Source organism: Empidonax traillii, unplaced genomic scaffold (assembly GCF_003031625.1).
Source record: "Empidonax traillii isolate 1590-97213 ecotype Southwest subspecies unplaced genomic scaffold, ASM303162v1 scaffold275:size1536655, whole genome shotgun sequence".
Lineage (NCBI taxonomy): Eukaryota > Metazoa > Chordata > Aves > Passeriformes > Tyrannidae > Empidonax > Empidonax traillii.
Window position 1 is genome coordinate 884,984 of NW_020955468.1, and position 26,424 is coordinate 911,407.

The 26,424-nt window shown below is 42.1% G+C and overlaps 1 protein-coding gene and 1 long non-coding RNA gene across 2 annotated transcripts; one reads left to right on the plus strand and one right to left on the minus strand.

The window, feature by feature from the left end:
* Window positions 1-484: 484 nt before the first annotated feature.
* On the plus strand, window positions 485-26,424 carry LHCGR (luteinizing hormone/choriogonadotropin receptor). The gene is made up of 11 exons (XM_027889899.1): window positions 485-645; window positions 9,480-9,551; window positions 12,154-12,228; window positions 13,750-13,824; window positions 14,356-14,430; window positions 14,524-14,601; window positions 17,300-17,368; window positions 18,034-18,108; window positions 19,323-19,508; window positions 22,741-22,821; window positions 25,084-26,424. Exons 1-11 carry the CDS (start codon window positions 485-487, stop codon window positions 26,321-26,323), a joined length of 2,187 nt encoding a protein of 728 aa, XP_027745700.1. The 3' UTR covers window positions 26,324-26,424.
* Window positions 14,579-18,098, minus strand: LOC114060412. The gene is made up of 3 exons (XR_003571879.1): window positions 18,069-18,098; window positions 16,997-17,097; window positions 14,579-15,013 (listed from the first exon to the last, which is right to left on the minus strand). It is a non-coding gene; the product is annotated as an uncharacterized LOC114060412 (long non-coding RNA).

The following is a 26,424-nucleotide window of genomic DNA, read 5'->3' on the forward strand; positions in this document are numbered from 1 at the left end:
GCTGCTATATCTGCGCAATAAGCATTTACCCCCGTTAAGGGAGATGGAACACATATTCCCCCAGACACAAACTCTCAAAGCAGTTAACAGCCAAATGAATGAGTGTTTACAGGGCCCACAGCTCCGTACCACCAGCTTTCACAGTAGGAATGGGGAGCGTTGAGGAGCTTTCCTGTAGCAACGGGAACCAGAACTTCCGAAAATCCAAGGAAACCTGCTGCCGGCCGGCCGGCCAGCCAGCCAGCCAGCCAGCCAGCCACCTGCATGTCGGCTTTGCTTGCCAACTTCACCCGTAAGAACACGCCACTGCAGGATGCTCCCCGGGGCAGCCCTGGGGGCCGGGGTGGAGGGGGGAGGTGGAGGGCAGCGAGCCCGCCCCGGGGCGGGGGGCGGGCGGAGGCGGAGGCGGGGGCGGCGGGCTCGTCCCGCGGGCTGCGGGCGGGCAGAGGCGAGCAGAGGCGGCGGAGGGGAGCGGCGACCGGCCATGGTGCCGCCGCTGGTGCTGCTGCTGCCGGTGCTGCCGCTGGTGCTGCTCCCGCTCCCCGCGGGTGCGGGCGGGCGCTGCCCGTCCCTCTGCGCCTGCAGCCAGGGCGCGCTGCGCTGCCCGGCTCCGCCGCACGGGGCGCTGCCCGCGCCCGCCCGCGCGTAAGTACCGCGGCACCCGCGGCGGGGGGGACCGGGAGGGGCAGCGGTGCCTTGGAGCATCCCTCACCCCGCGGACGTGGTGGCTTGGGGCTGAAGTTTTCAAACTTTCAAACTTCAAGCAGAACCCGGACGCAGAGTTTGGTTTTTGCGCTTAGGAAGGAGGCGCGCATCCTCCCGGGACTTTTGCTCAGTGGGCAGAATGTCTCGCTCTCCACTGGCCTCAGTGACGGGGGAAGGGGTGCGGATGTCAGGGCTTTCTGTGTTCTCACGCTGTGGCAGGAGGCATAAGCTGCCTTTCCTACTCCAAAATCAGCACCTTGTAGGGTCACGGTTACCTTTGAAGAAACCTGATTAAAAGGTTGAGATACGGTCTTAAACCTTCCGGCAGTTCTGGGGTTTGTTTTTTCTTTCACAAATCTGTTGGACTTCTTGCAGCCTCTTCTCCCAAAGTTTGTGCAGTTAATTGTCCCGCTTATACTGAAGCATGAAAATCCTCCTCAGTGTGTTCATTGCCTCTTTTTGAAGTCCAGCTCATTGACAAGTTGTTGACTAATTTCTTTTCCCGCTCTGTTAGTAAAAAAGCTGCTGTGAGTTTTGACAGCTGTTTGGATTTCTGTAGGGTGGTCCGTTATATCTTTCTGCCGAATTCTTCTCTAGGAGTTAGTATTACATTGTAAGAACAAGGATTCACAGGCTTTCCCCACTCCCACACCACACTTCAAGCTCATGATAGAATAGACCGGACCAAATCATTGATATATGTAGGTATTCAAGTGTTGTTTTGTTGTTTATAGGCTCAGTTACAGCACTGATCTAAACAATCATGGCGTCAAAATATGGGATTAGAGGAGCAGCAGATAGGATAGTTGCCATTTCCAGGGTCCCTTGGTTATCTGTACATTAATTGAGCTGCGGTTTTCTTATTGTGCCCCTTTTGGTAACAAAGCCTGTGTTTTCCATTTTCATCTGATTTGTTTGTAAATTTAACATGCTCTTGAAATTCCTCAGGGATGATACTAGCCCTGATCTTCTTTTTCTTTTCTCCCTAGCTTGAGAATTGATTGGAGGAAGAAAAGCTAATTTGTATTAATCCAGAGACATTCCTCCAAAGTCAGAGATTTTAGAAAAATCTCTGTCCTGAATTTGTTTTCTCCATATTACCCTGTGTTACCTTAGTGTCAGAGAAAGCAGAGCCCCTAGCAGAAGCTGGATACACTCTCCATAGTTATTGTAACATGTACTTTTCTTCACCAATATTCGAACCACATACAGAGCAATCAGTGGATCAGTCAAATCTATCCAGGATGCCTGCTGCAGCAGAAACAAATGAGGAGGATAGTTTTTGCAGGGGTTTCACATGTTTATTAGGACAATGTAGGTCACAGCCCAGAGAGGTTATCAAAATCTCTAAACTTATATGATTTTATTTTCTTTTTTTTGGTTTACTCTTTTATTTCTCCTTTTTCCATCTGCCACCCCAAGAAGGAACCAGATCTCAACCTCAGTGATCCGATTAAGACAGATAATGGATTTATGGTCACTGCCAGTTATGTTTTACCCAGAACCACAGGGCTATGGAATGGATAAAAAGGAAGAGAAGAATTTTTCCTTTCAACCTTTAATATCACATTTAATCTTCATGATTGTGCACAAATTCCAGCTATTAGGCTGAATGTAGAAACCAACTTTATAGTCAGAAAAGAGTTCAACCAAAATTCTGCTCAGTACTCCTACAGAGGAAATTTTTACACTTGGTGAAAAGGTCCCTGTCTTTCAGTCTGCGTTCACAGACATACCCAGCTCCTTCTACTTCCAGATGACATTTAACCTGATTTATATTGAACCAGAAACTATACTACTAAATATCCATTTCTTTATATTTTTTTTAATAGAAAGCTTATGTTCATCATGCAATTATGAAGCTGTAAAGGTGAATGTATTCACTAACACTACAGGTGTACATGTATTCTTGTTCTTTTTTTTAGTTCTTATTCAACCTCTTTTACTTTCCTTTCATCTCTTCCTTTGATTTTCATACTAGTGTCTTCTTGTCCATTTAGCTGTTGTCTTCCCCTCTCTCTCACTTCTTCCCCTCTCTCTTATTCATATCCCTTTGTGAGCTTTGTTAGTGCTGACTCCCTCTCTTTCTATACTTTACTAATCTTTCTAACTCTCTTCTCCCCTGCACAGCTCTGTGTATGAGACAAGAGAACATTAATTTTTCCCCTCACAGTCCTGTGTCCCTGTGTGCACCAGGGGAATTGCAGTGTGGTGCTTGCAAGTGCACTGATAATTTGGGGAAAAAATGATATTGCAGGTTGTTCCAGCACAGTTCTTGGGGTGCCCATGTTCTTTTCCTGGTGCAACAATAACACAGAAACCAGGCCTTAGAAAAGTCCTTCTTAAATGTATGGTCAGTAAAGAGAATAAACTCTAATATGTAACTCCAGTTATATCTGAGCAATTCAAGCTCTGGTGCTGTAATGAGCTGTGCTTCCAAATGTACTTTTGATAATTTGTTATATCCCAAGTATCTATCCTGTAGGGAAATTTCAGCTATTTTTCTTTACCCGAGTTCTTCTTGCCATGTTATATTATTGCTGAAAAGGGCTTTCAAAATTATTAGACCTCTGTCAGGTTTCAGAATTATTTGTTTTATACAGTCCTGAATTGACCATATTTTTCTCAAGCTCCTGTTTATTGTTTGGACATTACACAAACACTGTAGAACCTCCATTATTCAAACGCTTTTGTATGCCATTTTGGCTATAGTAGCTATGCGTCTTCATAGTCTCAGCAGAAAAATAATCTTTAATACACCAATACATTTTGAAACAAAATATGATTTTCTTTCTTTTGAAATCTCATATGTACTTTTGTGTTTTTAAGCAAAGTCTAGAGGGAGAGGCACCAAACTCCAGCTCTACAGCAATGGGCATTGGATACCAAAGACCTTTTTGCCCCTTCAAAAACTTGATTTCATAGTGAGATTCACTTTCCTGTGCCTGTGTGTGCCCCTCTGTGCAGAGCTTCTGCAGTAGGGTGAGTGGCACATGATTAGGCATCAAATTATGAGACATCAAGTTCAAAACTTTATAGCAAAAGCTGAAAGAACTCAGCAGTTCTACCACATCTGCTTTGGGTGCATATTTGGGTTTTTGGGATTGTCAGAAGAATTCAGTTTCAGGGCCAGAGTGTCTTTCATAGGAGATATTATATCACCCATCATCACCTCTAGAAGGTACTCTTTGGGTGGTTGTGTGATATATCCAGTTCACATTTCAGGTAGGTAGTGCCCAATATACAGGGCTTTAAAAGCCAATACCAACCCTTTACTTTGCCCCCCAGAAACTAATGAAAATCCTAGGAAAATAGCGCATTTCTAGTTGTGGTTTCAATCACAGTCCTCCCAAGTTAAGTCTAAGGTCACTACAGAATAAAATGCAACGAGAGTCTACCCTATGCATTCACCTTTTGAGCATTAAAAATATAAGTAATCCTATAAAATAGAGACATTAAAATATAGCAGCCAACGCAGCTACAATAACTCATTCATACCTATTGTTATTGGGCCTGTGTTTTTTATAACTATTTTTTTTATTATTTGTTATCAGTTCAACTAAACACTTTTTGCAAAAGGCAAATTCTGTAATACAGAGATTTCCTCCAGTGGTGTGAGTGGGCTTGGGCTTTGATTCCTTCTCAACAGGACTGGAAATAGTCCTGAGCTTTTGGGGCATCTAGGACTCTCAAAAGCTTCTCTTGGAGCTTGAGTCTATGTGGTAGCATAGGAACAGAGGCTTATCTTTTAGCAGATGAAAATTGTTTTCAGGTTGAATCAAGTTGCCTCTGCTATATCCCAGAAGCAAAAAATTTACAAGAGTGGTTTTATGCCACTGCTTCCTTGGGATAGATTGCCCCATGAATATTTTTTAAAGAGCTCTTACTGCTCCTTCTATACATTCCCAACAAGGAAGGCTGAAGGTGGTTTGCTAATGTGTTCCCTACTGGCCCTGGTATTCCTAGTGACAGGGAGATAACTATCCCTGTAAAAAATCTACTCTAAATTTATGATTTCAAAACAAAACCACAAGAATCATGCTAGCTGAAGAGAGGACAGTATTTTAGCTACCAGGCAAGGACAGGATTTGGTCAATCTGCATGCTGTTCCTGTCTTTCCTGATGCTCTTGGATAGCCTTACATGTATTTAGCTTGCCCTGATGGAATTAAGGAAAGGGGAAACATAACCCCCATTTTTACCAAGGGAAATGAGGAAGACCCAGAGACGTGCCACTCTGTCTCACCTTCATGCCTGCCAAGATCATAGAGCAGCAGATCCTTCTGGAAACCATGCTGAGGCACATGGAAACAGAGGAGGTGATTGGTGACAGCCAGCATGGCTTCAGTAAGGGCAAATCATCTGCTTGACTAACTGGCCTTCTAGGATGGGGGTTACGGTAGTGGTGAATGAGGGAAAAGGTACTGACATCATCCGCTTTGACTTGTGCAAAGCCTTTGACACTGTCCTGCGTGACATCCTTGTCTTTAAATTGGAGAGATTTAGGGATTGGATTGGGTTTGATGGGTGGACCACTGGGTGCATAAGGAATTCGCTAGGTGGTTGCACTCAGAGATGCAGTCAATGACTTGATGTCTGAGTAGAGACCAGTGACAATCCTCAGGAGTCAGTACTGGGATCAGCTCTGATTTACATCTTGGTCGGCAACGTGGACAGTGGGATCAAGGGCACCCTCAGCAGGTTTGGTGATGACACCAAGCTGTGTGGTGCAGTCGACACGATGAAGGGAGGGAATAATGAAGCAAGAGGAATAATGGAAGGACTGTTCTGGGTGCACGGACAGGGGAATCTGCTGAAGCTGCAATGCTGCGGCCTTGTAGCTGGTTCCCAGGCAGTTCTGCACAGCTGAAGTTGCTAGAAGTCTTCTAGAGAGATCTCTTCCTCTAAGCCTTCCTTCCTTCCATTTCTTTTGCATCTCTCTCCACTCTCTGTAGGCCTCTTCTGGTCCACCCCTGACACCTAATTATTTCCAAAGTGTCAAGTAAAGCAAGGCCTTATCTCACGTGTTAAAGTCCCTACTATTGAACATGTCTGATGTCTTGGATAGCACAATGAAACTCAAGCAGGTACTGGCAGGAAGTAAATATTCATAGAATCATAGAATGGTTTGGGTTGGAAAGGACCTTAAAGATCATCTGCCATGAGTGATGACATCGTCCACTAGACCAGGTTGCTCTAAGCCCCATTCAGCCTGGCCTTGAACACTTCCAGGGATGGGGTATCCACAGCTTCTCTGGGCAACCTGTGCTGGAGTTTTACCATACTCACTGCAAAAAACTTCTTCCTTAAACCTAATCTAAATCTGCCCTCTGTCAAGCCATTCCCTCCTGTCTTATCAATAAATGCCTTTGTAAAAAATCCCTCTCCAGCTTTCCATTTAGGGAATAGGCTCCATTTAGCTACTGGAAGATGCCTGGAGTCTTCTATTCTCCAAGCTGAACAAACCCAGCCCTCTCTGCCTGTCCTCTCAGGAGAGGTGCTCCAGTCCCCTGAGTATCTTCATGGCTTCCTCTGGACTTGCTTCTACAGGCCCATGTTCTTATGTTGGAGGCCTCAGAAATGGGTGCAGCACTTGAGATGGGATTTCACAAGAATGGAGTAGAGGGGCAGAATCCCATCCCTGAACCTGCTGGCCATGCTTCTTTTGATGCAGCCCAGGATACCATTGGTTTCCTGGACTGCAAGGGCACATTGCTGGGTCACGTTGAGCTTCTCAACCACCAACACCCCCAAGTTTTTCTCCTCAGAGCTGCTCTCAATCCATTCTCTTCCCAGCCTGTATTTATGCTTGGGATTGCCCTGGCCCACATTCAGGACCTTGTACTTAGCCTTGTTGAAGTACGTGAGATCTCTATAGTCTCAAGGCCTCAAGCCTCTCCCACCTCTCAAGCCTGTCAAAGTCCCTCCCTCCATCCAGCTGTGTTGACCGCACCACACAGCTTGGTGTCATCACCAAACCTGCTGAGGGTGCCCTTGATCCCACTGTCCACGTTGCTGACTGTCAGGGGTGGACCAGAAGAGGCCTACAGAGAGTGGAGAGAAATGCAAAAGAAATGGAAGGAAGGCTTAGAGGAAGAGATCTCTCTAGAAGACTTCTAGCAACTTCAGCTGTGCAGAACTGCCTGGGAACCAGCTACAAGGCCGCAGCATTGCAGCTTCAGCAGATTCCCCTGTCCGTGCACCCAGAACAGTCCTTCCATTATTCCCCTAGCTCTCCCTTCCCCCTGAGTGACCTGATATATCCCTTTAGCCTATCCCTCCAAGTTCCCATATCAGTAGCTCTCAGGATTTGATGTTCCTAGCCGGGGTCCTACCTCTATTCCTGAACCTTCTGTATTCCCCTGTATAAAGGCTGTCTTCTTGTTTTAATAAACTGCCATTTTGTGGGTCATCCTCTGCGTGACTCGTCTCCCATGCAAAATGTGCCACTGGGTGTTGTCGCGGAACCCCCGTAACCCGCGATAATTAGGCGTGCAACAAGCAGTTCAAAATTCTATTAACCTAAATGCTTTCACATATACACAGGCTGTATTGTGCTTAGCAAGATAAAGGATCTTCTTCAAAATGCTGTAAGCATAGAAAGAGACACCTAAATAAATATCTTTAACACAGGCAGATTTTGAGATACAAACCACAGAGCTGAAGTGGACAAGAATAGGTATGAGAACATTCACCTTTTGACTGTAAGATGCCTTTGTCAATGTGGAGGTGTCTATCTGTGTTACACCAGTATTTTGAGGACTAGGAGAGAAAACTGATGAATTGCCTTTTTCCTTTGTTCTTGCTGTTTTGTGAGATGCTTAATGGGATGAGGTAATGTCTATGCAGATAGTTTCAGCTATTAAGGTGAAATCACAAGAATTAAAAAATGAAAACCAGTGAAGTTGAAATACAGAATGGATTAAGTGCCAATATGGAGTTCAACTGCCTTACATATTAAAAGGACTGGGTCATCACACTTAAATTTAACCACATAGCTGAGGTGGTAAGCTCAGATCACTATTGCCAGAGGTTTTCTGCAGGCAGGGAGAGGGGACAGGCACTCTGGGGAACCAGGTCACTCCCGAGCCATGCACACTACTCACCAATGCATCACAGGGAGGTAGGAGGCTCATGGGCTGATGTAATTAAAAGCCAAGACTTGGGGTTTCTTTGCACACTTTCAGTCACATTTCTATTTCTTTTTTAAACGATAATACCTTTGCAAGCAGTTTCACAAAAGGTATGCTTTGTTTTCCAAGGAGCCTGAGCTGATGGAGCAGTTATGAGAGGTTCCTGCTGCCGGGGTTATAGAGCAAGAATTTCTCAGCTTCTACTTTTTAATTCTTCCTGAAGTTCTTTTCCTTTCAGCTCCAAGTGTCAAGCCCTACTGCAGGTTCTCTCTACCTGTCTCTCCCCTCAGGCAAAAATACCTTTTTCAAGCTGCGTGACAGTTTCATTTCTGATTTAACCAAACCTCACACACAACAAAACATGCCAGCATCAATCTAGACCCAATCACAATGGTGTGAAAAACATGTATATCCTTACAACACTCCTTTTGGGTAGGGAAGCATTGTTATTCCCAGTTTACTGACAAGAAGACAAGGTGCAAGGGAACTAAATTACTTGCCTGAAATCATACAGTCTGTTTGGAACATAGGTAGGAAGTGACTGCCAGACTCATTAGTACATCTAGAGTTGTAACCCCTGGACATATGTGAGTGTGACAGCCTGCTATTATAATGTGTGGTATGAACATCTATGTACATATAAAAAAAAAATACATACATACATATATATATAACTCAATAAACATCTAACATAAACTTTGATCTACATAAACATATGTCTTCATATAAAGGATTATGACAAGAACAACAAAAAAAGCAAATTATATGAATAGCATGGAAACACTTCAGTCAAAAAGCCTTGAGGAGGATTTTTAAGGATGGGAAAAAATGTCTCTAACTACATATTTATAATTATAATGCAAAATGGAGCAATTATCTGTTTGCACTGAGATAATGCCTTGAAATATGTTAAATATTTTCCTATGGCCATTATCAGGGAAAGTGTGGTCATGGCTAGATAAATTGGCTGGTAAAAGTACTGTGGTTCAGATGTGGACTAGGGTGGTAAAATGCAAATCTGTCTCCCATATCATTATTAACTTCTCAGTCAGAGTAACTAAAAATTAAGAAGTATTCACTTGCTTTGAATCAACTAATCACACTGATGCAATTTATTTAAAAAAAAAATTAAAAAATGCACTGTATCAGGCCTGAGTTGGAGTTCTTCTACACCTTGTACACAGCCAGAGCTTTGCCAGTGAATTCAGGATGCCGTGCTGCAACATTACAGAGATGCTGCTGGACAGAGAACATGGTCCGACAAATCCAAAGATGCTGTTTTATAGAGAAATCTTTACATGAAACCCACTGCTAACCTTAAATAGCCTATAGCTTCCTTTGACTGTGAATGTAGCAGCTCGTTTTCATCAGGCTATAAATTTCCTTAATAGGTTATGATTATTATTGATTTGATGGTGATTAGTCTCAAATTTATGCTGTTGAGGAACTGACCCAGTATCCTTTGAATTCCATTTAACTGAGATCAATGACAAATGGATCAGGCCCCAGAGGTAAAGAGAACTGCCGGAAAAATGAAATGGCATTATGCTTTATTGGTTTTCTCCCTACCCTAATGGTACAATCTATAAACAAGGAAACCCCATGCCTTACAGTCCTTTCCTGCATCTCTTCTTTTTTTCAGATCCTTTACTCATCTCCCTGTAAAAGTAATCCCATCACATGCGTTTGAAGGACTTAGAGATGCCTTCATCATGTAAGTTGTCAATATTTTCTGTAAGTTTTTCCTCAATTTCTTGCTAAAAATTCTATTGTAAACCCCCATCCCAAACAACATTCTTTTATAATAATATGAAATTTGTCTGACTAAAAGGTACTATCGATTAAAAAAACAAAAAAAAAGCACTGGTGAAAGATAAATGTAGCATTTATTTTCTTATAAACATTATGTAAAAGGTCCTTCAAAAAGGTGTGATTTTTGACAGTTGTTTAACAAATCACAGTTGTTTAACAATCTCTTGTCAGAGAGAACTGGATATAGCTTAATAACTGATGAGAGGAACTTTTGATTAGCAGAGGGGATAGATTTCTGTCATCAAACATTACCACTGCAATGATAGCTTTGGCATTATAAAATACCCAAATAAGATACTTCTTTGACATTTTGCAATGAGAGATAAGCTTGGCAGGGGATCAGTTGGACTGCACTTTTTCTTTGATCTTCCAGTTTGCAAGTGCTGTAATTTTGCACACTGGGTCACTGTTGCTTCCCGACCCTTGGCTTTGTACCTATTTATAACAGGGACTCAGACGTGAGGCTCGTCTTACCCCTCTTGCCCATATTTCTGTTGTTACCCCAGCTGAAAGATGGCATGTTTAAGACTCCATTATTTATTATTTTTTATTTTGTCTTCACTGAATGGCCTCTAAAGGACAAAGTTGATGATGCACCATTGCAGTGAAGAACAGTGGAATGACCTCCCCCAGAACCTAAGCAGCAGCACAACTGCTGCTGCTTTCTTTTTGAGGTGCACTTTTTGTGCTTCTCTGCTGCATGTATTCCACTGCAATACAGTGTTATAGTAGAATCCAGTGGCACTGTATTCTTGCATTCTCTTACCTCTGAATAATTAATGAGAACTTAACAATTTTCATGCAGAAGACGAAACTAAACCTACAAAATTTCCTGTACCTGTATGACTCGAGGCTAAACTTTCCCAAAACTTATGCATGTCCTATTCTCCACAGAGAATGGCTTGTTCATTGACACTTTCCCTTCCACAAAGGGAATTTAATTTGATTTATTTGTGTCCTTTTAATGAATATGTCCAAATTAACAGCGTAGAAATCAATGTATTTTTATGAAGTAAATCAATAGAACACTTCATAATTTTATTGAAATTTAGTATTACTTTTTAGAATGCATATTTTTAAATTACAAACCTCTAAATCATCTATTTGGCAGCACATCACCCTCTGCAAATGAGATGATAAATTATTCTCACTGCCATAAGTCATTTCAACATATGTGAATGGAAAACCAGTGGAAGACAGGGGGAGATCCCATGGAAGAAACATATTTCAGACCCTAAACCTGAGTCTTCAAGTTCTGTGAGCAGGCACTGCTCCTTCCCGGCCTATGAGTCTTTGAGGATCAGGTGCCCAGCAGGCCACTTATTCTACATCTCTCTTTCACTTATAAGTAGCTAGTGCAATACCAAAAATAACACTCTCACTGAATTGTGATGATGAAAAAAATGATTAATATTTCTGTAAGAAATACTTACATATTTACTATATGAGTTCTAGTGTGCATCCTCCTTTGCCACTACAAATGAAATATAGAGAACTCATTCTGATCTAAGGGGTTTTATATCAACAGCAAAAGAAGTTGTTTTCTCATAATTGCAGTTGAAATAAGCTAACTCTCAGGACCGTGGCAATACTGACTGATTTTGTAGATGTGTCCCAGTTGTTCAGAAAATATATTCAGAAAATTTTCTTGACAGTGTATAATCTTAGGTTTACTTTGTGTGCCCTTCTAGTCAATTCTGTCCCAAAAAAAACCACTGTTTTGAGGATCTTTACCATATATATGCATCAATATATACTACTTACTTTCAGGCTCAATTTTGCATGGCCCCATAAGTCTTAATCTAACCAACATTTAACAAGCGTTTAATAATAAGTGGATTATTTTTCTCTACGTTCAGTATTGGTTATTCTTGAGTACACATGGGAAATAGGAGAATGTCTACATCAAAATCCAATAGTACCAACAAAAGCAGTCATATTGGTCACTATAATGATGAAAGAGAGCCACTTCCTATCAGTTTGCATGCACATAATGAAAATGGCATTCAAATCCAAAAATTATTCATAAAATGTGCTCAATCCATATTTGTGCATTTCTACATCTGTGGAATAAATGACCATAATTCTGACTTGATAATAGCACATGGGCACCGTGAACATTATCTATATCCCTACCCATGCAAATAAATTCACTAAGCAGGACCTAAAGGCTCACAGGCTTGGACTCAGTGTATTTACATTAGTTCTGGCTCTTAGTCTCTACCTTACCCACAATTTACTGAGAAAATGGAGATTGGCTGTTACAGAGACACTTATTCCAAAGGATTGGCATTCCCTTTTGCCAAGGCAACAAAAGGTTGGTCTGTCTCAAACCCCACTGGCATGAGCTCCCAAGAGGTCTGAGTGGAAGCACTGTTGCCAAACAAGACTTGTATGAGTGGTTGAGTAACTGTTACAAAAAAAAAAGGAAATAAAGAGTGGAAAGCCCATTGCTGGTGGTTTTCTGTTAATGTGTTGTTTTGTATCGCCCGTTTTCATTGTAGTGAAATCTCTCAGAGCGACTCCCTGGAGAGAATAGAATCGAGCGCATTTGACAGCCTTCCCACCTTGTCTGAAATGTAAGCATCACTTAACAAAAGGCATCCATATCATAATTTAGGATCATCAAGGAGTAAACAGTCTGCAGAGAGGCATTCTTGGACCAAATCTGTCTTTATTACTTTAGCTGGCTTTAGTTGAGATCTACGACAAGAAACATTTCTCTCCAAAGTACCATATAAAATAGGGAACACTCTTTAAGGCCTGGCCTTGGAGATCTAACACATGCAAAGACATCCGTGCCCAGAAAATCACACTGCTTTTCAGTGAGCTCAGTGACAGGAGCGCAGCTCTGCGTCTATTTCTGCTGGCATTGTCAAGCTTTCAAAGCGGGGAAACAATTCGAGATGGCAACAGATGAGAAAAATCTTTCTTTTTGAAGATGCAGTTTTCAAAGCCCTACAGTATTTAAATTCAGCTGCTTAGTATTCATAGCTGTTCTTTTGAGCACTAAAATATTACTCAAACAGAACATGTACTGATTTTAAACTTGACCTGCATAGCACAGGCATATGAGAGAGAGAGAGAGAGTTAAAAGCAATGACTAGGAGTAATGCTCTGAAATATTTAGTGGAATTGGAAACTATAAATCCGATTCAATATCACATTACTGCCTTTTTTGCACAGCATGACCAGTGAGTGGCTTAAAATTGTGCAACTGAGGATAAATCCATCTCCTTTTTTCTTTTTTTTTAATCTTGTATGTGAACGTCACTGAAGCCAGTTACTCACATAAGCAAGAGATACATATTTGTCCACCTCTGATTGGGTCCAACTTCCACAAGAATCAATGGTGGGTTTAGGGAAGGAATAAAAGTTTACGGTTAGCTTGCCATATGCCTGTCTTCCAAAACCAAAAAGCTAAGAAAGACCATTAAAGAGCTTAAGGAGGCTAAAGAGAAAACCTGTTTGAATCTTGAATGGTCTGCAAGCCTCACATGGCAAAGGCTTGGTGTCCCAAGCTGCACTCAAGTTAAAATTCAATGAGCGCTCTGGGTAGGTGAGTTCAATGGAATTCTTGAACTTCAACTTTTCTTGCAATTTCTTGTGCTAAAACCTTTGAATTTTGTAAGTCACGCATAGGGAGGGAGTTGAACTGCAGTTACTGGACTTTAAGGCAAACATAGATTTACCAGACAGTGTAGGTGCAGAAAGTGCTCCTTGTTAAAAGAGATCTGCCTGGGTTTTGAGTGACCACTGGCAAACAGGATTTCTCACACACTTCTCTCCAACTCCCAGTTTCTGAAGATCCATGCAGGCACCTGGTACTACCAATGACTGCTCTAAGGAAGTCTGTGGTCCACTTCCACCAGTGACCAGGGTATCCAAACCAGATCATCTCAGCTCAGTCAACTGCAAGAATTCAGGCAGTGTCTTTTTTTGACTGCCTGACAATTACAGGCCATTTTTATTACCAACAGTGCTTCAAAATGCACCCGGTAGCATATTTGCAGACTGTTTTCCGAGAAAGCAAATCACAAGCAAAATTCAGGACCCTCCCAAATCTATAGTAACACTGAAATATTTTTCCCTCATTACAGATTAATCCTGAACACGAAAAATCTGCTGCACATTGAGGATGGAGCATTCAGAAATCTTTCAAGGCTAAAATACTTGTAAGAAAGAGTTCTATTCCTTTGCTCTTTGCTTTATTTATTCTTTTCTCTGAAGTGGACAAATCACTTAAGGAAGTGTAAGGAAAAAAGAAGCATTATAGTATGCTAGAAGTACATACATCATTTACAATAGCTTTAATGTGTAGTTAACCCATAGTGATGTCTTTCAATAGGCAAGAAAGTAAAGCCAGGGCAGGGCAGTGATGGACAAAACAGAAGTCTGCAAAGTAGTTCTGGTAAGTGCTTATTTCTAGAATAGAGCTTTCAGACTGACAGGATACTATAGAAAGGGGTAACTAAAATCTGTTTCTCATGCTTAATGTAGAGAGAAAGTACTTCTTCAGGATAGTGCTTGAGAATTCTACAAAACTTAGTTTTTGTAGGTCTTGCTAACACATTTGAAGCCTAATTAAAAATTATGATGTTTGTCACTCACAGTTTAACGCCCTGTTAAACCTACCAGGTCAGCTTCTTGTTGCACGCACTCTGGTAATATTTTCTCCTATAAACAGGAATTATGCTTTTCTCTAGGAGCATTTGTAACACTGGAATAAGACAATTTCCAGACCTGACACAGATCTTCTCATTGGAAGCTCATTTTATTTTGTAAGTAGAGACACAGCCTAGCCCAGCTGTGAGTCTTTTCCTTCTTCTTCCTGGATTGCTGACAAAGATACCTCTTTTTCTTTTCTTCCAAAGGGAACTCTGTGATAACTTGCGTATGACAATTATACCACAAAATGCTTTCCAGGGGATGAGCAATGAATCACTGACACTGTGAGTAAAATAATCCTAGCTCCAGTTCCTTCTGCAAGAATAACACTTCTCTTGAGAAAACTTCATAAAAATCTTGATATTAAGCCCCATAAAATATATATCTCTACTGTGAATTAAATTTGAAATGTTCAAGAAACATAGAGGTCTTCTTCAAGCTGAAGAACGGAGCTTTATCTGGAAGATAACTTCATGTAGGAAAGAAAAATAGAACAAGTAATCTAAGTCTTCATCTTTGATGCCATGTTGCTCTTAGAAATACCATCAACAGGATATAAACTCCAAAAGCTGCACTGGAGGCCAAAGTCTCTCTTCTTCCCTCAGGGATGCAGTTTCATGAAATGGTGCTTTCAGGGACCAAGCAGACTGAGACAGCTGATCAAATGCTGCTGAGCTTCAGCTGCACGGGCTCCCTCTGAAGAGGAGGCACAGAGGGAGAGAAGAAATTGGCTCAAAGTACCGATGCTTCTTCTTACCCTGATTTTTCTGACTCGGCTTACATTGATTCCTATAACTCTCCACACCCAAGATTTTCCTTTCAGCCAACTGTGGATTCATTCCTACAACTACTTGTGAGATAGGTGGGGTTGATGCTGTGAGATGCCCCACCTGAGGAATGCAGAAAGCAGCAGAAAGCCAAGGTGAGATGTCCTCTGTCAGCACAGCATGAGCCATGTATGAATTTCACAGTGCTCTTATCCTCACAAAAACTTCCACAAATTAGTGTTGAAATAGAAAAAATCACAGACTGAGCCTCTTTTCAGGAAGTGGCCAAAATTTGGGTCTCCCAAAGAAGGACCACTGAGCAATAGAGGGCAGCAACAGGCCACCTTCTTCATGCTGTGCCACAAACACCAGTGTGGAGCCCAGTAAAGCCAACCTTTGTGGACCTGACTGCAGTACACATCCAAAATGGGAGCTTTGCTTTGAGGCAAACATGCACCGAAAGCCCTGCACAAATCTCCGTGAATATTTGTACCTGCAAATGAGCTGTGCACACCAGCCAGAACTGCAGTTGATGGACCAGGCTCTTCATCAAGCTGATGTGTCGGCATGACAGTAATTTCAACACAGATTTTATGTATTGACCAATACCTTCTGAAACCAATAGAGGAACTGGGCATAAATGTGACTGAGTGCTACTCCTACACGATGCTAAAGAGGAGCAATTGCTTAGATTAGTGCATCATTTCATCTTATGACCGTCTTTCCTCTCAACAAGTTCTCAAAATAACTTCAGCAAAATTATGATTCTGCTAATGGTGCAAGGAAGTGAACATAAAAGAGATGGAGAAAGGTGCTTAAAATTTTTACTGTAATCCTAAAGTGTATTAAGTGGGAGTGAGTCTAAGCCAGGGAAGAGTCAACAATCCTTTTTTTCTCTCATCCTTTTGTGATAGGGAGCTCACCAGAAGAAGAAAAAGAATTATCTTAGCAGTGGCTTCCTAATTGTAGAGCTACAAGTTAACTCCACCCCATGCAGTTAACTGTAATTAGCTGAAGTAATTTCTCTTGTTACAGCAGGGGCTGGTGAAACACAAGTAATCTATGAAGGTGTAAAGTCAGCCTGCAGTAATACTTTGCACTACAAATAGCTAAATTAGCCTTTTCAACAGTTAATGTTTCATGTGGATGGGGAAATCAATCCTACATACCGTTGTGGCTTTTAAGGGAATCACTAATTTCAGCAATGTGCTTAGACACCTTCTCCTATCGAATGTAGCCAGGTGCTCCACACACTTAGTTATTCTTGGGAGCAGGTTCCATAGGCCCACTTTGTGGTCTCCCAAAAGCAGGTGGAAAAGTAATAACAGAAATATTGCTTAATTTAGAAACTGTGCCAAGTTTTCTATTATGACTCAATAATAAATAAAAAATTCTTATATGCAAGTGACTATATTGAATTTGTATTGGAAATATGAACTTAATATCACAAATGCATATTGATAGACTCATAGGTTTGATCTCCTAGTGAAGGAAAAGAGCTGGACTTCAGGTGTAGTGGAGCCCAGCCTTTAGGTATCTGGCCCCAGGGTGGGGAATCAAGAATCCAGAATGGCATCAAGGGTCCCAGTGCAGTGCAGGGGACAGCAAGGTTTCCAGTGCACAAATCAATCCTGGCATCACAAATCAATCCTGGCATCAGCACTTTGGAGAAGCTGGTAACTCACTGACTGCTGGATGATGCACAACTTGTCCCTGCCTCTCTGCAAAGCTGCCTCTTGGGCTGCTGGAGGATTTGTGTGTCAACAGAGGATCTAAAATCCAGCAGAACCCTCCAGGCTTTGCAGTTGCTTTCTACCTGACACTTCTCTAGCCCTTGATTTGCTCTTGCTGATACCACAAAATCCTGGTCTTCTGCCTCCAGATTGTTGTCTGTGTGCCAGGAACAGCTTACCTGGAGAAATGTCTTATTTCTGGATCTCAGTCCCAGGAAGGCACAGGCAAACCCCTCAGAGGGGGGAGGATCTGAACGTCAGCAGAAGTTCTCTTCAGCAGCTAAACAGGAAGGTGCTTAGGGAATTTTAACTGCAACTTTCTTAGAGTCAGCCTAAGTTGTGCTATAGTTACCCTTGTTCTTTATAAGCAAACCCTCTAGACGTTAAAATGAATGCAGCATTGAAGTTTGAAACTTGCAGTGCATACCATAATCTCGCCTTTACCAAATCCTTTTTCCTTATACATTTTTTTTAATCCCCAGCAAATTGTATAAAAATGGGTTTGAAGATATCCACAGCCATGCCTTCAATGGGACAAAGCTGAATCAACTGTGAGTATGTTTTCCCTCCTCAGTAATAAATAATTCAGTTCAGTAAATAATACTTCAAACACAACCAAAGACTCTTCCTTCAGCTTAACTGGCTGTGTCGTGCATTTCCCGATACTCATGAGAAAAATACTTCTTTTGGTGTTAATCCTGCAACTCTTACTGCTTTTCCTGAAACACCATCCCTTAGAGTATAGCAGTTTTTATGAGAAAAGCTCGTAATTTTTAATAAAATTTTATAGATTCTGAAACTTAGCAGTAATAGTGGATAACTTGAAACCATAGCCAAAACTGAGGAACATACAGTTTAGGTCTGGAAACATGAATAGTTTTTAAATCCCTTTCACATGCTCTGGGACTAGCCTCTTGGTTTGGGCAAAACTTTTGCTGCATTTTTGTATACTGCCACCACAATGAAAGAACCAGCCTGATCGTCCCTGCTTTAAGTGAGAAAAATTTGGAATTTATCAGATTTAATTGCAGATGATAACAGTCTGATGGCATCAGCAGAGTGAGAGGTCACATGGGAATTACACGTACTCCCCAGCCAGGTATTGCAAAAACCACCTATGTGATGGGAGGAGGAATCAAAATAGGTGTGAGGAGGAAACCAAAAAAAGGATATTTTAAAATATAGATGTAAAGAGAGCTCATGTTTGAATCCACAGAATTCTGAAGGACAATAAGAACCTCAGGCGGATACACAACGATGCTCTGAGAGGGGCCACAGGGCCAGATGTCCTGTAAGTATCCACAACTCTGTTACCTGAGTGTCCCATGGGAACTGTGCTGTGCCACACAAGCTGTGTCACCACAGCAAACACAAGCTTTGAGTCTGGAGGGAGATTTGATCTCTTACCCTCTGTTTATGAAGTGGCAATATGTTAATGAGATGCCATGAAATTACAGGGCAAAAGGCTCAATTTGCACTGTGGCAGTCACCTATCAGCCAGTTCTACTGTTAGCACTGACCTCTACCTCTTAGATATTTTGGCCTTTGCTTTATTTGTGTCAGATCCTTGTGATCCTTTTCATGTGTCTTATATTCTGACATTGCAAGCTAACTTGTTCTTTGGTAGCATGGATATGTTTTTACAGTACATTATTTTAGAATTTAGTTACAAAAGTGAACTAGCTGATTGCATGCTATAAGGTTGTGCTGAACAAAACACGTTTTTATCATCCTCATGATTTATTAATCAAGTACTTACTGGAGGGCTACACTGGCTGTAACTCCATACAATAAAACATAGCATGTTGCTCTGTTAATAGCACTCTGTGCTGCACGTGCCTTTTTTGTTCCTTTTATTAGTACTTTACAGTACACAGCATTACTAATATCACTTTCACAACTGTATCCTTTTTTGCCCTGTTTAGTGGCCTGACTCTGAAAATCCTTAGTCATGTTGATGGCCTTTCTTCACAGAAAGAGCCCCTCTGAAGTTACTCTAAGCCAAGTTGCTTAAGTTTGTGTTGGCAAGAATGATGGATTCTATTGGAGCTTTAATTGGTAGCCATTTAATTAAAACACCTAGAACAGCCCTTTAGAGCCAAGCAGAGAGCCAGGAGGGTGTCCTACCTGTTAGCTGGCTGGAGAGTCACATTCTCCCACTTTCTTCTCTCCCTGTCCCTGGCTTAAAGAGCCATCCCTCACTCCATGCGCAGTGGATTTCAAGAGAGAGGTCAGGACACAGCACCTGGAGCAGTGGGCTTCAATTTTTCCAGGACAAAGTGAGCTCCTTGCCTCACTGGGGCTCCTGAGCTATAGGCATACTCTTAGCCCACTGCGCTGTAGTTTCATAGGCCATGTTTCTGAGCTGGGTATCAGGTGCTGAAGTGGCTTTGTAGATTTAGACCTTTGTGAAAAACTTAGTTGCTGTTACCTACTGTCATTTAGTGCTTTGGTGCCATTTTTATAGGTATGAAAAGAAAAGAGAACGCTCTCTTTGTTCCACAGGGATATTTCTTCAACAGCGCTGGAGTCCCTGCCTAGCTACGGGCTTGAGGCCATTCAAGTCTTAAATGCAACATCATCTTACTCGTTAAAGAGACTGCCACCACTGGATAAATTCAGCAGTCTACTGGAAGCTGTTCTAACATATCCCAGCCACTGCTGTGCTTTTCGAAATCTAAGGACAGAAAAGTAAGTCTGAATAGCACATTATTGTACTGGGGTACTTCAGAAGCTCAAAAATGCCAATTCTTCCTTATTCAGCTCACAAGGTTTGATTACCTTTATTCCAGTAACAGCGCAGCTGTGGTATGTCGCAAAGCCTTACATGAAACAACAGATCTCTGCTAAAGCCAGGAAAATGATGTCCATTTATTTTAGAGCAGAAATAGATCCCATCCTGTGCCCTGAATCTGCCAGCAGGAACATTATTCTAAGTGTGCTTAAAGCTTAAATATTTTTCTTGGTATCTCAACTGAAAAGCCTACTGGCACACAGAAGGTAGATCTTCATCAACAGCATGTTGCCTTAAAAAAAAAAAAAAAGAAACCCTTTAGCCTTTAGCTATGGAGCTTAATTAATACAGGTGATATGATGACATAGTAGAAAAGGCAGGCTTTCGATTACCCACCAAAATTAGGGCCTGACACAAGTCTACAGAAAGATATTACTTGGTTTAGTTCCAATCATTTCAGATACTAGACAGTATTGTTCTCCCCACAATCAGAAACCATGGCACAGTGAGAGCTTTGCATCCGCTAATTTGAAACAGCCAATCTGAGACAACTGGAGCTAATTTTTCAGCACTTATGTTTCAAAGAAACCAACCCTCTGTTGGCTTTAGGCAGCCAAAGCAACCCCAAATCAATTTACTTTGAGCTGTGAGGATGCCTTGCTTCTCATCTGCCTCAAATGGAGGCTACATTAAAAATGTACTGTGCAGTCAACTGCGAGCAGCCTGATCTGTGTCTCTTTGCATGCCTTCACTTCAGGGACTGCCTTGCAAGAGCAGGGTAGAATACAATTCTTTAGGGTAAAATTAGGGGTGATGCTATGCTTTCTCTGCCTACCTCATTTTACTAGGGGTTCTTGATTCTGCAAGAATAGAGCAAAGGTTCTCCTGTCAAGGGCTTCCATTGCTACTGAACTCTGATTCAGGCCCAGATCAAGATTCTGAGGGTAACAAATGCAAAAGTAACTCTGAGACAGAAAAAACAAACAAACAAAAAAACCCCAACAACAACAACAAAAAAACCCTACATTTCTGAAGAATTTTCAGGTACCTGATTTTGCAACATGACCATGCTCTGTAAGAACAGGTGTGCTGTAGAAAGTCACTTTCTTGTATTAACTGTTTTCTTAGAAAGTGGGGGGAAACCCCATGCATATCAGGAAAGAGCTGATCTCCTACTTGCAGCATCAGCAGGGTTCAGATCAGTGCTAATGCACTACCTGTCTGCACAGCCCTGCCTGCTGGAAAAACCTGTACAAGCAAGAGGCTCTTATCTCTTATATGACCAGCTACTTCAAAGGAATAAGAGGCCAATCTCTGGCTGCCTTGTCACTATTGATGACAACAGAAGACCATGGAGACTGAGACCTCCCAAGACCTTCTCAGGTTACTCAGGGAAGAATCTGTGTGGTTTTGTATAATTGTGGTCACAGAGCTGCAGCCTGTTTCTATCTCCTTTTACCTCCTTCTGTCGCCATGCACTCTGCATACAATCAATCCGCCCAATTTTTACTCCCTGTGTCCCATAAAGATGTATATATATAGCACTTATAGACTGCACTCTCTAATCAGTGAAATATGGTCATGAGAGGAGAATAAAATCCTCAGACAAAATATTTTTGAGATTTGTGGGGCTCAATTGTGATGTACTTATTCCCTAAGCCATGTAAGGGAGGTGAAAGGTATCATTCAGTTCCCTAGACTTTCTTACACTTGCCTGAACGAGGCAGGGGGAGGGGAGGTAGCAGGTGTACCACATCTTCAAGAAATTACAAGAAAAAATAACTTCTGTTGCTATCCTGTTGTTATAACCATCACATGGGGGCTTAGATTGGTACCTTATTTCTCTCATTATACATAAAACTTCTTATAAGTTTCCAGGTGTCTGATTCTCATAAGAGTACAAAAATGAGCTTAGTGCTGGTTCTTTCTACTGATGTTGCAGCAGTGAGGTGAGACAAAGCCATTTCCATTCATACTGGTAGAATACCTGGCCCACACTTCCAAAGCCTCAAAATCAGAGATTTTGCCAAATATGTCGTCTTTCAACTTGTTCTTTTCAAACTGCTTTACTTCAAGCACGTAAAGTCTACATCCAGATCCCATACAGTTTTTAAAATACTCACCTGGGGAAAAATAACCCCATGCACCAGTATGGGCTTGGGGCTGACCTACTGGAAAGCAGCTCTGCAGAGAAGGGCCTGGGGATTCTGATGGACAACAGGCTGTCTATGAGCCAGCAGTGTGTCCTTGCGGCCAAGGAGTCCAATGGGATCCTGGGGTACATTAGGAAGAGCATTGCCAGCAGGTCGAGATAGGTAATCCTGCCCCTCTACTCAGCCCTGGTGAGGTGCATCTGGAGTGCTGTGTCCAGTTCTGGGCTCTTCAGTACAAGAGGGAGATGGAGCTCCTGGAGTGGGTCCAGCAGAAGGTGAAAAAGATGACTAAGGACATCTCTGTTACCAGGAAAGGCTGAGGGAGCTGGGCCTGTTCAGCCTAAAGAAGAGACAGCTCCGACCCTATCAATGCCTATCAGTATCTGAAGGGAGGGTGTCAAGAGGATGGAGCCAGGCTCTTCTCAATGGTGGTGAGCAACAGAACAAGAGGCAATGGGCAGAAACTGATGCACAGGAAGTTCCACCTGAATATGAGGAAGAACTTCTTTCCTGTGCAGGGCACCATGCACTGAAACAGATTGACCAGAGAGGGTGTGGAGTCTCCCTCACTGGAAATGGTTTAAGAACTGGATGCAATCCTGTGCCATGTGCTCTAGGAGGACCCTGCTTGAGCAGGGAGGTTGTGATTCTGTATCGGGCCGGTTTCCCCGTAGCTGTTAACAAAAACCAATGTAACTGCTACCCTTCTTACTGGGGGAGAATCTGGCCCACTTTAATACAATATTTCAAAACATACCTTTTAATTTCAGCTTGAGTTATTTCACTATAAAAGAATATATCACAAACAATAAACAAGCTGAAAGACCATCCTTACACCCATCCATGAGGTCCTACCTATTGTCACAGTATTTGAAGCCTTCTCCTTTCTGCTTCCAGACATCAATGGGAAAGTTTGTGCTGCCATAAGGCCAAACTCTAGCTTGCCTTACAAATCTGTGAAGATCACTTGCAGAAAAGACAAGATTTTGGCCAAAATGCAGCCTGAAACTTAACTTTCTTTTCACCCTTCTTGCAGACAAAATTCATTGCTTTCCATTTTTGACAACTTCTCCAAAGTGTGTGAAAGCACCATGAGGAAACCAACTAACGAAATACTGTGAGTACCTCTCTGCATACAGATGCTGGAAGCAGCAAATACATACCTCCCCCTCCTGCTGTTCACATGTTTTTTCTCAAACAGCATGTCTTTGGCTGCCAACTCAGTCACTCTTACAAGTTGCACAGTGCTAATTTTACTATCATTAAACCAAGACTTGTGATTTTGATGCTCAAAAGAAAAGTGAAAAAAAACCTTTGCGATTTCTTGAGCTTTACTCACTCCACTTTCTCTTCTGAATTCTTGAAAGGCTTTCAAAACAGTTATTAAATATTTACAAGAATTAATAGCCTACATGGAGACTTTCCGTGCCCCAAGATAATTTAGTTGGTGTGATTCAAAGAAGAGCTGCTACTGTTAATGTTTTTATTTTTGCATATGGAAAGTATAATTAGAAGTCTGTATATCAATAGTTTTACATGGTAGAAATAGAGTCCCTGAGTTAGAAGTGTGATGACCCCATGCCAGTGGTTTACTCATTTTCCTCGGTCTAAACATGTCTTTTCATATCATAAGAGTTTTGTCTGACAGTGTTCAGTGTGACAATGAGAAGGGCTAATATCAAAACTGCTGTGTTGACCATGCTGGATTACACAGGCTCTAATCCAGTATTCAAGGGAGAAGTTTAAGGATTTGCTATTATTCACCCCTCTACAGCTAAATGGGAGACCTTGGGACTTCTCAGCAGCCCTGATGTGGCGTCAAAGCATTGTAAAGTCTAGAAAAACAAGGTTATGGTCACAAAATTCCAATGGCTAAATACAGCTGAAATGTGATTGATTCATTGGAGTAATGACTTTGTTGGACATTATCTTGTTTGCTGGTTGGTGAGGCCTCCTACACTTGCCATTTGGTTTTATCTGTCTGTTTGCTTGGCATCTGTTGCACTCCTGCTGTGCATTAAATAGTCTGCCCAGCCTATTGGGTCCTGAAGCCTTTTTGCTTTGGTAAATCCCAATCCCAACAATTCTCTGAGCAGACATCATGCTAAGCAGATGGAAGTAAGCTCATGGTTTGTGGTCTGAATGGCTGCAGAACCACAGCAGAAATCATCTGAAAGTCCCGAATTCTTATTATTAAACAAACAAACAAACAAAAAACACAGACAAAAACACCTTGCTCATGGCAGCATGTTTACACCGCCTCTCAGAAAATCACAATCATTTTTTATTCATAAATAGAGTCAAATGTATTCCCTGCTCTTCCAGTTTAAACAAGGCAAGTAAATGCAAGAGTTGGCCAGTTTTTCATATACAAAGAGTTAGGATGACAAGATTGGGAAGTTATTTGCTTAACAGGAATAGCTGAAAAGCAGCTTCACTTCATTTGCCAGTTAAGACCCTACCCCAGAACTGTCATTTAATGTACATGCTTCAGTAGATGTGGAAGCTTAAGCATGTGTTTAAGTTATCCCAAAGCTACCCGTTTTCTCTGGAGTTGTCCCTCAGAGATGCTTTCCATGTCTCGTGCTGCTGACTGAGTGTTTGCCTGCCAAACACTCACAGTCAGGATGATTGGGAAGTTGTGAAATAGGCACCTTTTATGGCAGGGAAATGCCATAAAAGACTGTTTCATTTAAAATATTGCTTCTTTGGTAGCCTTATCACCACATTGTGATGACCCAGAGATTAAGGAGGTCTATTTTAAACACTTAAAACATTTATAATTAGGCACTGGGTCCAGTCTAGACTTAATAAACTTCTAGCCATCAAAATTATTTAGTTAACCATGCACTTCTACTCCTTGCTTTATAATACTGCAAATATCAAATTTCTCAGTACTTCCATGTCATACATAGTCTCAGGAATTTGTTTGCTGAGTGCCTTTCCTAAGGGAGGTAACTGTGTACAGTTATCTTAGATTATTTTATTGTGGCTTCTATAACTGTCTGATAAACCTATATGCTTCAAACCTGTAATCCATCAATTCAAGTGTAACTGTAGTTTGGACTGCAGTCAACTGGCAGCATGAGAACGATGGCTCGCTCACAAAGCAGTCACAATAAAGTACTTACAAATAAGTGAGTTGTGTAAGAAAGCATTCCCATGAGTATGACTGTGACCTCTACTGCTCTGCAAGGCTGCTACCCAAACACAAAGCATCCTTACAAGGCTTCACTATTTGTAAACACCGTGTACACATGTAGGAATTCATTATTTTAAAACAATTGTTATCTGCTTTACTTTACGAAAGAGTGTAAGCAGCTAGAAATAAATAATTCACTTCCATTTGGGGGGGTTGTGTTTTCTTTGATGTTTACAGATATGATTCTAACAACACATTGCTGTGGTCAGCAGAAAAGAACATGCATTCCTTCACAGATGAGGAAAACTCTCCTTACAGCTACTCAGCCATTTTTGATGACAGCGATATGACCGGCTTTGACTTTGAGTATGACTTTTGTCAGCCGAAAGTATTCACGTGCACTCCAGAACCAGATGCATTTAATCCCTGCGAGGACATCCTGGGGTACAGCTTTCTCAGAGTCCTGATCTGGTTTATAAACATCCTCGCCATCGCCGGCAATTTCACCGTCCTGCTCGTTCTCATAACCAGCCATTATAAACTCACGGTTCCCCGCTTCCTCATGTGCAACCTCTCCTTCGCAGATTTCTGCATGGGTCTGTACCTGTTGCTCATCGCCTCCGTGGACGCCCAGACAAGCGGCCAGTACTACAACCACGCCATAGACTGGCAGACGGGCAGCGGCTGCAGCACCGCCGGCTTCTTCACGGTGTTTGCCAGCGAGCTGTCGGTGTACACGCTCACGGTGATCACCGTGGAACGCTGGCACACCATCACCTACGCCATGCAGCTGGATCGGAAGCTACGGCTGCGGCACGCCGTGCCCATCATGCTCGCTGGCTGGGTGTTCTCCATTTTGATAGCGGTGCTGCCTCTCCTAGGGGTCAGCAGTTACATGAAGGTCAGCATTTGTCTGCCCATGGATATCGAGACGGGTCTTTCCCAAGCCTACATACTGCTGATCCTGGTGCTGAACGTTGTTGCCTTCGTTGTCATTTGCGCTTGCTACATCAAGATTTACATCGCCGTCCAGAATCCGGAGCTGGTAGCTGCCAATAAAGATACCAAGGTGGCCAAGAGAATGGCAATACTGATATTCACGGATTTTACCTGCATGGCCCCCATCTCCTTTTTTGCCATATCCGCCGCCTTTAAAGTTCCTCTCATCACAGTGACCAACTCCAAGATCCTGCTGGTTTTATTTTACCCCGTCAACTCCTGTGCAAACCCTTTTCTCTACGCAATTTTCACCAAAGCATTTCAAAGGGATTTCTTTCTGCTGATGAGCAAGCTCGGTTGCTGCAAGAGCCGAGCGGAGCTTTACAGGATGAACTATTTCTCTGCTTATGCCTCCAACTGCAAGAACGGCGGCTCCGCCACAGCCCCCAGCAAAGCCTCGCAAGCGCTGCTGCTCCTGTCGGCGTTGGAGAAGCCATATCCTGCAGTGCGAGACAAGATGTCTTACAAGGAAAATTAAACCAGAGTGCCAATAGATGCAGCACTTTGCAAGGCCAGTTGTAATTATTCTAGTAACTAGGGATTATTTTATAATATCTTGAGCATTTCACAATAAATAAA